This window comes from Aythya ferina, assembly GCF_964211825.1.
Source record: "Aythya ferina genome assembly, chromosome: 3".
NCBI classification, from domain to species: Eukaryota; Metazoa; Chordata; class Aves; order Anseriformes; family Anatidae; genus Aythya; species Aythya ferina.
In genome coordinates, this window is record NC_140298.1 from 93,497,342 (window position 1) to 93,510,834 (window position 13,493).

At 43.5% G+C, this 13,493-nt stretch overlaps 1 protein-coding gene across 29 annotated transcripts in view; it reads left to right on the forward strand.

Annotated features, from left to right (window-relative positions):
* The first annotated feature begins 123 nt into the window (after window positions 1-123).
* The window catches only part of DST (dystonin), a 300,235-nt gene continuing 286,865 nt past the window's right edge, over window positions 124-13,493 (forward strand). For 7 of the 29 annotated variants that reach the window (XM_084516227.1, XM_084516265.1, XM_084516238.1 and 4 more), the window contains exons 1-2: window positions 124-511; window positions 764-825. In XM_084516227.1, coding sequence (XP_084372353.1) covers window positions 331-511; window positions 764-825 — 243 coding nt within the window. In that variant the 5' untranslated portion in view covers window positions 124-330. The remainder of the gene's footprint in view (window positions 512-763; window positions 826-13,493) is intronic. The other 22 variants (XM_084516262.1, XM_084516260.1, XM_084516264.1 and 19 more) reach the window with 16 other exon arrangements.

The window sequence follows — 13,493 nt, forward strand, 5'->3', positions numbered from 1 at the left end:
TCCTGCTGCTGCCGCTGCCGCCGGCTGCCATGCGGCGCCGCGCCCCGCCCCGCCGGTGCCCGCGGGCGCCCATCCCGCTGCGCCGAGCCGCGCAGGGGGAACCCCGCCGCAACGGGCGGCTGCTGAGTCACGGCCCGAATTTCGGGCCCCTCCTCCATCCTCCACCTCCTCCTCCTCCTCCATCTCCTCCTCCTCCTTCATCCTCCTCCTCCTCCTCCCGCCCGGCTGCCGGCGGCGATGCCCGCTCCGCTGCCGGGGGGAGACGCTGCCCGGCCCCCCGCGGCTCGCCGCAGCGCCTGGCTGGCAGAGGGGCAGCCGCACGCCTGAGCCATGATCGCCGCCGCTTTCCTGGTGCTGCTGAGACCCTACAGCATCCAGTGCGCCCTCTTCTTGCTCCTGCTCCTGCTGGGGACCATCGCGACCATTGTGTTCTTCTGCTGCTGGCACCGCCGGCTGCACAAGGGGAGGCACCCCATCAAATCCGTCTTCTCGGGGCGCTCCAGGAGCCGAGGTGAGGGACCGGGGAGGGGGGGGGGGGGAGAGGCTGACAGGAGGGGCTCCGGCTGCCGGGAGGGGAGCGAGGGGGTCGGGAAACCCCCCCGGTGCCTCCGCTACAGCGCAACTTTATGCTCAACTTCGTGCCGGGGAATTAAATATGAATAAAATCCCCGGGGGCAGCCCCAGCCCGGTGGCGGCGCAGCCCCGGGGCCAGCCCGAGGTGCAGCCGGGTGCAGCCCCCTTCCTCTTTCTGCTTCCCTTCCAGATGCTGTCATGAGAACCCACCACTTTCGCTCTGAGGTAATTTATTTAGCACGCAATTTCAAGGTCAGAAGTTGTTCTTTTTCCCCGCGTACTTAACCGTTGCCGTCGTTGTGTTCCGTGTGATTTTTGAAGCGCGCAGCACGCTCGGCGTTGTGCACGGGCGACACAAAGCCCTCGTCTTGTGCTTTTTATTTCACGTCTGCGTCTCAAAATAAAACCCTCCACGCCAAACGCGAGCTCTTCACCTGCACCATCCCGGCCGGCCTGCTGAGCCGTGCTGCTCCCAAAGCGATCGGCCACTTCCACAGGAGCTGCGCCCACTCGGCGTGCCAGACCTGCCCAAAAACCACCCCTCAGCCCCATTCCTCACCTCACCTCACCTCACCGCAAGGAACCCAAAAAGCATCCCCCAGCCCCGTTCCTCACCGCACTGCAAGGATGTGCAGAGCTGGTGCCTTGTGCAGCTGCAGAGCTCGCGGTTGCTGTGCCCTCAGCCCTCACCTGCCTGGCTGTGTCAGGAAGGAAAGTTGCCCGCCTCACACGAGCGCTGCTGCGGGAGATCCCGGAGGGATGCAGAGCCCCAAATCGCTTGGCAGACGCCTCACTGCATGACTCTGGCCTCAGAGGTCAGGGGAGTCAAAGGTCTTGCATGCCAGAGGTGGAAGAGCAACACAAAACCCAGCCGCCTCCCAAGCATTTTGAATGAGGAGCATAATTGCTGGGAAAAACATGGAAAATAATGGAAAACAAAACAATAAAAACATGGAAAATAATATTTGTCTTAGCCCCTGCTCTGCTTCCATGCTGCTCTGTGGAGCTCCTGCCTAGATGTTTCTCCTGCCTGGCTTCCTGCTATTCATTTAAGGCATGTCTTCATGCTGCTGACTGCAATCCTTGAAGCATTTAGAGAGTTTTGCCACTAAAATGATCTTTTGTTTTAAATTATTTGCATTTTTCCTTACCCAGTTGTGGATGAGAAAATTACCTGATCATGAGTAACGTTTTCAAAAGTGTGCATGTGGTATGTTTTGGTGATGTGGTTCCTAATGGAAATCAGTCGTGACTCTTTAACTCTTTTGAAATTTGGATGTGTTACCGTGGCAAGACGATGCATGGAGCGTAGTCAGTGGAGAGGCCTCATGTCTTTAAACCTTGAGAAGTCTGTTTTTGTTGGTTCTATGACTGAACAATTAGTGCTGCAGTAAGACAAATCTAACAAGCATGTCCTTCCAGAAGTCAATAATTTTTTCATGGTTTAGTACTTCCAATAGGAAATACTTGGTTTCCATGTAAGATTATTTTGCCATTGAGCCTGGACAGAGATTAAGGTTGACGTGCTGCTCTGTTTTGAGATACGTGCTCTGTTTTGAGATATGTGAATGCTGACTCTTAAAAAGGAAGTTTGCAAAGTGACTAATTCATTTTTAGTAATCCGGTGTGCGGTTACTTGTCTGTCGCCCAGTAAAAAGCAGATGCATTCAAAATATTTCCTAGATATTTCCATTTACTGAACCATACTAGACCATGCAGACCAAAAAGAGCTATTGGATTCCTTCATAATTTTCTACATTGTCTTTAAACAGAGTAGCGCCACTGCTAATGGTCTGAGCTGCCCGTTTAAGTAAGTGGTGGAGCTGTTTTCCCAATCATTATCTGATCATAAGCTTTTTATTCTTAAGAGAAAACGATGACTCATTTGACATCATTAAATTTTCATTTTCCAGTTGTTTTTTTTTTCAAGTAAAACCTTATTTTAATGAATCTAATTGAATTGATTAATAACAAATTACAGGCATGCTCTCATGAAAATATTGGCAACATTATTTGAAACAGAATTTGACATTCTCGTTCTATATCAGCATAAAACATTATGCGCTTCCAACTCCAACAGGATGTTAAGGAAGGCAGCTCATGATACATGAAAATGCGAGCTTTGCTTAGGTTTTTTATTTTTCCTCCAAAAATAAACATAGCATCCCAAGTCCAAATTTTATAGCACAAGGTCCAGCTGCTAGCTTCCACTACGCTTAGCTGTTTGTCAGGTGCAATTGCAAATGGTGTTCCTTGATGATGATAAAAGGTGATGAAAAAGAGTTTGATAGTAAATAGCAATGGGTTGGCATTCATCTCCTGAGAGCTGTGTTCAAATACGACTTGCATCGCACATGAACGTGCAGGTGGTCTAGTGGCACTGCACAGAGAATTATAATTGCGCTATCTCCAGAGCGGTTGGCAATTCCTGCATGATTGGCTGCAAGCCAGGAAAGCCTTATATTTGGAAAAATAGATGTGTAGCAGAATTATGTTCAAGTTCCTTGCCAGAGCCATAGCCATCATGGTGCATGCATACGTTGTCTTTGTCTGTCTACAGCAGAGAAGTATTTAATCGCGTTAGTCCTGAACCCCACATAAAAAAAAAAATAAAAATAGTAAAAAGACCATGGAAGAGTAAATACTAAATTTGAAAATGCATGTGTGATCCTTATCAGATCCTGTTTAGAGTTTTATACGCCACTGGGCATTTAATCCACCATTACTTTGCCCATTTTTGTGACTCTTGGCTTTGAGTGTCTCTGCGAAACCTGTCTCATCATTATACCGCAGAAGTCTATGCAGAGATTCCTTACTGTAGAAGGAACTTGAAACACTTGACCCCTTGCCTCAAAAGGAGGTAAATTTGCATTGAGTTGTTATGAATATCAAGTAGGTTAAAGTCTGGCTTTGTTAGAGGTACTTCATAACAGAGGAATTAACTAGCAAGAGGATGCAAGTGTTTATGAGATAGCACAGTTGTGTCTCCACCTCCCCACGAACATTCACTTCCTACCATCTGAGGTTTGTCAGACCTGTTTTTTATGTATTCTTTGTTGAAGTCCTTTAAGTTCTTCATGACTGTAACTGCTCTTAGGATTCCCCTCCATTCCTCAGACATTAGAGATATTCCCTGAACTAAGACAAGAATCGCACCCAGAATAGTTAATGTTTCTTATCTGAGGTAGACCTAGATATGCCAGAGCTGTGAAGAAGAAAACAAGTAAATTTCCAGCAGAAATATTCATTGCTTACATGACAAATCAGACTTTGATGTAGCTATTTGAACTATTCTCTCCCTTCTTTATTTTGAGAATCAGTTGCAGAATGTAATGTCTGTGCTGTACCAAAACCACACCAAAATAAAAACGTAACTCAGTGAGGGTGTAGCCAAAATAAGGACTACAATCCTTTTTTTAATTCCTTGCATGTTCAAAAATTTGATATTAGTGATCCAGTTCCTTTGTGCTTCCCTTTCTTTCCGTAGGAGTTTGTTTCTTCATGCAGTATAGGAATTTTCTCTGAGTACTTCGGGGGCTCGATAGGTTTAAGTGTTTAGCAGCTTCTACTTTACACAGAGGTTTGAATGTTTTCTGTGCTTTACAATTTAAAGGCATTGTTTAATGTGCTTGTGTTGCCACTTCTTGTGATTTCAGTTCCTTCCTGAATGAGTTTTCCTTATTTTCTAAGCCTCTGAAGTCATGGGATTATGTAAGATTTCTACCTTTCAATTAAAAAAAAAAAAAAAAAAAGTAAGCTTCTAGCTCTTTTGCGTGCAGAGAGATCTTCAACATATGCAGGTCAGAGGCTTCTCACAAGCTTTTAGAAGACTAGCCTGCTGCAAATGTCTGGCTAATAGAATTAATACAAATGGTACAATTCTTAAAGCTTCATTATTCAAGGGCAAGAATTCATGAATGGATAGGTTCTCATTCAGGATTTTTAAGTAGTTGGCTTTTTATGGGATTTTTAAGGGATAATTGTGCTAATTACTAAACCAGTTGCTGATGGTTATCATATTATTGGGAAAACATCCAGTAGATGTAGAAATCTGTAGTCTGAAATTCTCTCTCAGCTTTACAGTTTTCCCTTATCTCACCTTTTAAATTAGAAATACGACGATGTCAGGACCAGAAGGTCTCAGTGTCTGTGGGCAGTCAGGAATACTGTGGTATCTTTTTCTATTTATTTTATTTTGACTCGTATATTTTGGGTGAGCTTTATGTGAATGGCTCCTCTGAGCCCTGCAGGTATAATCCTGCTAGGAAGCAAATTCATACAAGTTTTACAGTCCGCTGTAAATCCTGACTTGGCTTAAAACAGGTGCGTGCCAGGTGGGACTAGTCATATGAGGAAGCCAAACAGGAGTTGACCCTTTATGAAAAGGCTCTGGGGAGGGATGGCAGCGTATATTAACCCCAGCAGTAGCAAAGGAATAACACTTTGTCATTTGGGTTTTGCAGACCTCTTGTTTTCCATGCAGACTACTGAACAGTCGCTACAAGATTACATAGGTCAGCCAAGTCCGATGATGGTTTTTAAGAGCAAACAAATTTGCTAACTCATCTATTGTCATACAATGAATAAGGTACAGCGCAATTTCCAGTAAATGCATGTATTGACTTTGCCAACAATGGATGCCCAGAAAAGGTGTTCGTGTATTTATCTTTAAGCATAGCTTTGTCATAATTGTCCCCTCTTCTCAGGCTGATTTTGAGACAATTGCCTAAAAATACAGTTCTTGATATCTTACAAAACAATAATGAGTAGTCTTTGAAGACTTGCACTATAATCCATTGTGAGAGTTGTAGAGTTATTTATAAACTGCTCCAGATATGCACTGCTCCACTGAAAAGAGAAATCAGCAGACCCTCTAAGCTGAATTTTCCTCTTCTGTTTGGAGGAAGTACATTCAAAGAGCTACAGAAATGTACAAGGCTGTCCAGAAAAATACATTAATTCACCTATTCAAAGGCTGTCTCTTTGTCTTTGCAGAGCTGCATCAGTCTGAAAATGTTTTACCTTTGTGTTTGACATGTTTTATCCCCAGGATATCTGAACTGTTTTTCCATTAGTTCTCTTAAGAGTTAAGGAACAAGTTCAAGGGAGAATAAATTGGAGACAAAAAGAAATGGTTTTCTCAGATGTAGGAATGAATGGAGGTCTGTAAATGCAGGTTATAGTGTATAAGGACAAGTCCTCCTATCCGTTTTTCATAACATGCCCCAGACAGAATATATCACACTGTGCTGTCACATTGCAGGTTAGGTACCACTGAGCTGCTGTTATTGTATGTTGTCTGTCCATTACTGTTTGTTGGTTTTATTCACGGCAGAACTGTACTTGGGCCGATGCTGGGCTGTGCTGAGAAGCAGCCTGCTTGGCAGTCCTATCACAAATTAGATGGCAACTCCCCCGCTGCTGCAGCAAGGTCACCTGGGTTCCCAAACTAACTCCGTATGAGGTAACTCAGGTGCCTTTACTCTGCATTACAGCGTAGTATAGAAATGCCCTGTATGTTTCTACAGCCACCTGGTTTCCTGCAGCTCTATTGAAGCTTCTGACGGTAGGCAGAGCATTGAAATGCTGAGGGGATCTCTTCTCAGCTCCATCAATCACTTGATAGAGTACTGACACCGTGTCACAGTCTGCATCCGTGGGTAAGACATGGTCTCAGCGCGCTGCGTATTGGGACCTGCATTAAAATGAGCACATCCTCACAGCTCTGACAGGACAGGGATAACCACTGCATAAAGATCTGCTGCGTAATCAAAGTTCTTCTTATTTAATTTCCCATTAATACAGTTGTATCAACAGCCTCCTAGCTGTCACGTAGGTATTCACATACATAAAGGCTTCTCAGCGTCCCCTGCTCCATCTGGAAATGTAGGTTTTAGTGGTGGTTGCAGCCTCAGGTATGTTGTATGCCAGTTTGCAGTTGACAATCCTGGTGCACACAAGCAGCCGCTTGCAAGCAAGCGGAGCCCTGGTTTTAAGGGGCTGCAGGTGGAGCACGGCTTGTCTGTGTCTGTACCCGTGTGCTGGATGGGAACTGTCAAATTCTGGCTGAAGCTAAGTTCATGCTGAAACCGTGAATTAAAATAACTGAGGCCATACCTGTGGTGACCACGCGTATTACCACATCAGCTGGAGAAACGACTCTTCTTGTACAGACAGAAAGGATCGTGCAGGGGTCCACAGACCACATGCAGCTCAGAAAAGCCTAACCATCTACACTGATTTTCGGTTACTGTGGTTAGATTGTAAGAGCGACAGATCAGGTTGTGGATGCATTTTCAGAAATAGCTCAGTACTGAGCTGAGGCTGAGGCTGTCTGATGAAAGAAGGCAGTGCATGGACATGGTGGCACTACCCTCAGGGCTGTTTCGGCTCCTGCACTATTGTATGTGTTTTCCTAGGGCATGGAAATGCCACTTGTGGGCTTTTAGATAGAGGCCCCTTGGATGTGCAATGGAAGACCATGATGAGGGTAAGGTCACTTTGCTCTTCTCGTACAGAAGCAGGTTCAGTTGGTCTTGGCTTGTTTGGCTCAGCCATGTTACGAATTATGAACATGTTATGAAAATGAACAGATCCAGAGCCGTGGCTTTCCAACCTGCCCCCATGCTGTGGGGTCTGGAGGGCATGTCGGGCCCCAGCTTCTTCTGCCCAAAGCCCCGAGCCCCAGCTGTGCTCCCTTGTGCCCTCCAGCCCTGCATCCAGGAGAGGCAGTGGCTGACTCTTCTGACTCGTCAGCAGCCACGAAACACGAGTTACAGCTGAAGGGTGAAAATACCGTGTCAGCTGTAGGAACTAACTGCAGCTGGCATTTGGGCAAAGACACGTCTCACAGCTCGTGCCAACGTCCTCATCGTCCCTGTCCACTCAGCGGTTTGAACGACAGCGCGCAGCTTCAGGAGAGCAAACGGGAAGCAAAGCACAGGTCTTGCAGAGCTTAATTTATGGATATCTAAACTACACTGAAATGCATGATTATGTCAGATTGAGGTGTTATATTTATCCTCCTCCTTTGTTCTAGAGAGAGCAAAATGATACAACTAGGTCAAGGCAACGTTCCCTTCTGATCTGCTGCTGCCACCTTCATGCGTGTAAAGTGCAGCTGGAGTCGGCAAGTGACTTTGCAAGAACAGCATCCTCTTACACAGCAGGATAAGCTCCCCGTAAGCATTTACAGCTTACAGTCTGCAGAGCTGTTCAGCTGACCCGGTGTAGGTGCCTGCTTTAGGAGGAGCTGAATAGGTCTTCAAGCCTCACTAACTCTGTTGACTGAATTTTTCATTGGCTGTAGTAGGAGCTGAGACTAGCTCCAGGAGAAAATGTTGGTATCTGCATCCAGGTATCTTAATAGATACCTGAATTCCTCCCCAGCTATCTTTATTTCCATACATATATATGTATGCCTATTAAATCTCTCATTCGTCATGCATCTGTTTTACACTTGACACCTGCCTTCATGTGCTGAGGTGGCATAAATTCTCTCTCCAGTTTGCTCTCCGAACAAGTACGCTGGACAGATGCGAGTGATTTCTTTCTATTAGATGCTGGGCAGCCATTGTGTGATTTAGCCATCTGTGTTACTTCTTATTCTCCTTCTCACTGTATTTTTAATATTTAAAAGGTCATTTTCCTAGTTAATTGCTCCTGGTAGGCTCAGGATATATACCATCCAAGCTGAGGAGAAAGGATGAGGTGGAAAAGAGAGAAGCAGAAGCGGAAAAGGGACATGCTTGGGAAATGTGCTGGTATATTCTAAATGCCACTGGCCCTTGCAGACCACTGATCAAGCAGTACTCTGATTTATTTTTGTTCTTAGAGAATTGTTCTGTTCCTCCTGTAGGCTTGTGGTGCCCCGAGGTAATAGGGAAGGAACTGGGACAAGCTATCACAAAGGCAAGATGGCAGTGGAGGGCTGCAAGCCTTCTTGTTAGGGGCTCACGGCAGCACCGAGAGAACAGGCCAGCTTCTGTGGTTTATAGATTTAGACAGAAAAGAGTATTTAAAGGGTATCTTGAGGCATGACTGGGGACACTGGTTATTTGCTTACACAACATCAAGGTTTTTTTGTCATATTTTACTTGCTCTGATAGGAATCCTCACCCCGTGATTAAACAAACAACAACAACAAGACATGTGAAACAGCAGTGTAATACAGCATGCGTTATTAAAAGTTATATTCTCAATTCACATTTAAACCCTGGGATCAAACAAGGGTTTTTGTGTATACACTTGGGGGCCCATTTAGGAGCTGGAAAGGAGGTTATTGGTATTGTATTTCATGAACCCCGTTTGAGAAGTAATCTTGCTCAGGTTATGTAAAAGACAATAGCTCGTAATCCCCTTTGAATGTTTGGGTTTATCTTGGAAAATTTAATATTATATGACACATGCCAAATCATAGTCTTCAATATTGGAGAAATAGTTCCTGCGGTGTTTGGAATTTAGGCTTTTGAGGAAAAGAATAATATCTCCTAAAATAAATTGAATACATGCAAAGAAGCATCAGTGAAAACTTGTTAATCAGGGAGTGGAAACTGAATGTGAAATCTTGCATTTAATGTTTTAACTCTTGATTCAGGTCTCTATAGGGGTAACCCTGAGCTAAGATTAAAGAAAAAGGTCAATAGAAGCACCAAAAATAATAATTATAAAAAAATATACATTCTATTTTTTGAGAGCTGTTAGAATCAAGAAGGAGCAAATACTGTTGCTCCCTCTATGTGTGTATGTGAGATAGTACACTGAGTGAGTGCAGGCAGTCTTCCTGCTACAGAAAACTAAGACCCAACCTTAATTAGCAATCTCTATTGTTACTAGTTTGGAGGACTTAGTTTGAATCCTGGATTTTGAGTTGAATTTTTAGGACTGGCAATTAAATAGTTACCCTTTTTGTTGTTGTTGTTTTGTTTTGTTTCTTTCTTAGTTTGTAAACTGAGGATATTTGGCATGGAAGTCACCATGGGAGAAGGCAAATAACAGGGTCTCGGTCACTTTCAAAGTTAAAGCTGGTCTTACAACACAGATGCATATAAACATGCATATGTACATGAGGCAGAAATCCTCTCCGAAGCTCTCTCTTTTAGCCTGCAGGGGAATTTAATACAATAAATTGATTTAATGTTTAATTAAACTTGCTTTTTGAGTTCTAGTAGCCAGGTCAGCTGTAGGGTTGGGTTCTGTTTTAGCCTGTCTGCAAAGAGCTCAAAACTCTGGCGTCTTGCGAGGGGCTCTGGTGCTGTGCATGCTGATGTCTCCAGGCCATGAGATGTTGGAGGTTGCATATACATGAAAGTTTCCAAGCTTTAAGCAGACGGTAACTGACAATTCAAAGACTGTTTCCCGAGGCCATTAATTGACAAGGGTAATAGATGACAACTCTCATGCACACACAGCCGCTGTCAGAAAAAAAAAAAAGCAAGCGCTCAGGGTTGGATGTCCTATCCGAGCTTCCTTTGGTTTTGGTGTTCATTAGTGTACTTGCTACAGTGCATTTATCTAAGGAACTCACTCAAAAATCTGTAAAGGCATTTGCCAATGCAGTTGAGTGGTGTTGTCATTCCTGCCATGACAAGCTGCTTGCTGCTGACTAGCAGTTTTTCTGCAGTTTACCGAAGCTCTTCCAGAAGGTAAACTGGGTCACAGTCCAGTGCCTGCTGAAGTTAACGCAGCTGGACTTCCTCTAAAGCACTCAGATTTCCCTTAATGCCTGGTGACTCTGAAAATACATACCTGCTGCAAAGATTAGGCTACAAGAAGTCAGACTCTTGATATATTTTTCATAAAGTACAGATTGGGAAAAAATGAAGAATCGGTAATTTTTTTTTAATCAAGCATAAAAATAATAGATAGCATGATGAAAGCAGTAGGGATAGTAAAAAAAATAGAGTAGAGGGAAAAAAAGATCTGGTGAATTACAGAATAGCACATCAAAGGAAAGGAGCAGCCAGAGATTCAAGTCACCAAAGCAATAATGCACTCATGAGATAGCACTGCTCTGTTCATATGCTCTCTTGAAGTACCAGCTGAAGAACTAAAAAGAGATACAGAAAAATAAAGAATGAGAAAGAAAAAGAAAAAGGTTTGCCACATTATCCAAAATGTTCCCATCTGTAAATAAATATAAATAAAAGCAAAAATTAAACAAGTTATTTAGAAAGTTTCATATTTTTTTTTCTGTACTAATGGTCTTGTAATGGAAGTAGGGGGGATAGGCAATGACTTGACAAAGCCTGCAGTGTGTCACATACGTGGTTATCAAACACCAGACCACACCAAAGAAGTTCTGAAGAACAGGACAGACGAATACATGTGCTGTTCAATGTTAATAAGTGGAATGCTGGGCATATTCCAGGGAAAAGTGAGGTATACACTTGATTAATTTTTAAGTTTATGGTCTCCAGAAAGAGCCTTTTGAATTACTCTTGATAATTCAGTGATGAGCTTTGTTGGATGAATAGCTCCATCAAAAAAAGCAGGTGGGATGGGAAATATTTAAGCACAATAGAACACAATGCTATTAAATATATTTATCAATAATGCAAATTTATAAGAATATGGTGCTGAATGGGGATCTGGCACAGGTTATGCCTGTCAATAAGGACATCTAAAATTCCCAGACAAAAAAAGCACTGCAAGGGACAGGAATTATTTCATGTAGAGAGAGGAAAAATATAAAGAAAGATGAATACTGTGCAGAAGGCAGACTTCAGCCTCCGTGTGGTCATCATGGGTCAGATCCATCCTGTCTAATTTTGGACACTTGCAGCATCGATTGTCTGAGGGTGAAGCAGTCAGCCCGGCCTGCCTTTATGGCCAGCCGAGGGGAGCAGTCCCAATTCTTCTGACCCTGCTGGCTCCAAAGGGAGCCCGGGGAGCTCTGCTGAGAGGGATCCCACGCTGTGTTTCTGTACACAAATCAGGCACTGAATCAGAGGTGTGAAGCTAAAATTTGGCAGGATAAGAAGATTTATTTATTTATTTATTTTTCAACTGAGCATCTTGCTGTGGAATTCATTTTACACAACCAGTCGGTCGTGCACGCTGGAACACGGTGCCCAGATTTGGAGCATTCATCATGGGGTTGGATGAAAAGACGGGCACAAAAGGTCTATTCAATATTACCACACTTCATTCCAGAAAAAAAAAAAATAAAACAACTTGCAGAGAAGACATAAAAGGATTAATTCACAATGTTCAGCTAAAAGGCAGATCCTCCTAGCCTCCTTCCAGAGGCAGAAATGCTGCCTTGAGGGAGTTAACCAGAAGGATGAGCATGAGTGCTTTTAGAGAGAAGATAATCCCAAATTGTTTTGTTTGTTGTCTTCCTCTGTGATACCTAAAACTGGTTCTGGTGGTCATCCGAGTTCTTTAAGGAAGAATATCCTGTGGTGTAAATCCATGCCTTTTGTGTGGTTTAGTATTTAGAAGAAAAGAGAGTTTTAAAAAAAATATGCATTTGAAGTCGTACTTGTTTGGTTTGTCATGGTGTAATTTTATAGGGATAAAAAATGAGGCAGGCAGCAGGGTCTAGGAACAGCTCACTCTCAATGCAAAGAACAAGAGGAGATTTTGGCACTGTCCAGTGACACAGCATTCACACGACACCAGAAGCTACCAGTTGCTTATCGGTGTTACAGCAGCCTCGGATTGCCTGGTTGATCTTAAGATCTCCAGCATTTCCTCGGTGATTTGGTGTCAGATGGTGTACTGTGTGCCCCCCCTGACTATTTTGCATGGCTTTTCTGTTTTCCTGTGGGAGCTCTGTCTCACTGCACAGACACTTTTGTTATTTTCACTTTATTTTTTTTAAATTTGATTGCTCTGTTATTATGACAAGTTTTCAACTTTTTCCGACTTCGGGTTCAACTAAAGGGTAAGAAACGCAGGTGACACACTGAGCATCTGTTCATTTAGCTGTTGAAGGCATCACTCGCTGCTCTGGTTTTGCACCGAGCCTGGGAGCAGCGGCTCCCATGCATTGCATCACTTCTGAGTCATTTCTGCATTTTTGATTGCCAGATTTTGAAATCTTCAGGATTTGGGTTTTTGCTCTGGCAAAGTCTCGTTGCAGAAATGAGTAAGCATTTCAGGTTTTGGCCTAAGGGCTCTGCCCTCGTAACATTATCTTTGTTGATAAGGAATTAATTTTCCACCTGAAATCATGATCCTCGGCCTTTATCACATTATAATCCTCTCCAGAGCGACCATTTGCGATACTGCAGACAGATTATGACTTCAAGTAAAGAGTAAGCTGCAGCAGTAGAAGCAGATGAGCTCTTAAAGAGATAAATATCCCATTTTCTTGCTAGTAATAAACAGCAAAACAGAAAAAAACATGGAAAATACAACGGAGGAGTGCTGACCGTAAACAGACTTCTCTGGAAGTCACAAGTGACTTTTTAGAACCGAAGCACAAGCCTCAGTTAGTAACCCCCCAGTATTTTGAAGTGAAGTCATTCAGTGAGAGACCCACATACTTAAATCCCTATTTGGCATGTGTCTCTAAGCACGTTTAGAGCTGCTTAGCTCCTACCAAATTCTTCTGTTACGTAAATGTACTTTCCCAAAGAGTTTTATCTAGCTAATGGGGATGGGAGCGTGGTAGGGGAATGTCTGAAGTGCCGGGTACGTAACCAGGCTTCACCCAGTAGCCATCGTCTGTGAATGAATCACAATCTGTTTAACATTTAGAAAATCAAAATAGATTTGCTGGGTATTTTGGTCCCTTAAAGAGGATTTTCTTTTACTATGGAATAATCCCTAATGCACGCTAACATTTTTTCAGATTTTTTTTTTCTGCAACACGTGAGCTCTGTAAGAGTAGTTGTGTTTTTCCCTGTTATCCTGAATGCCTTCATACATCATATAGATGATGCACTGTGAGTAGCTGTTCCCAGTGTGCA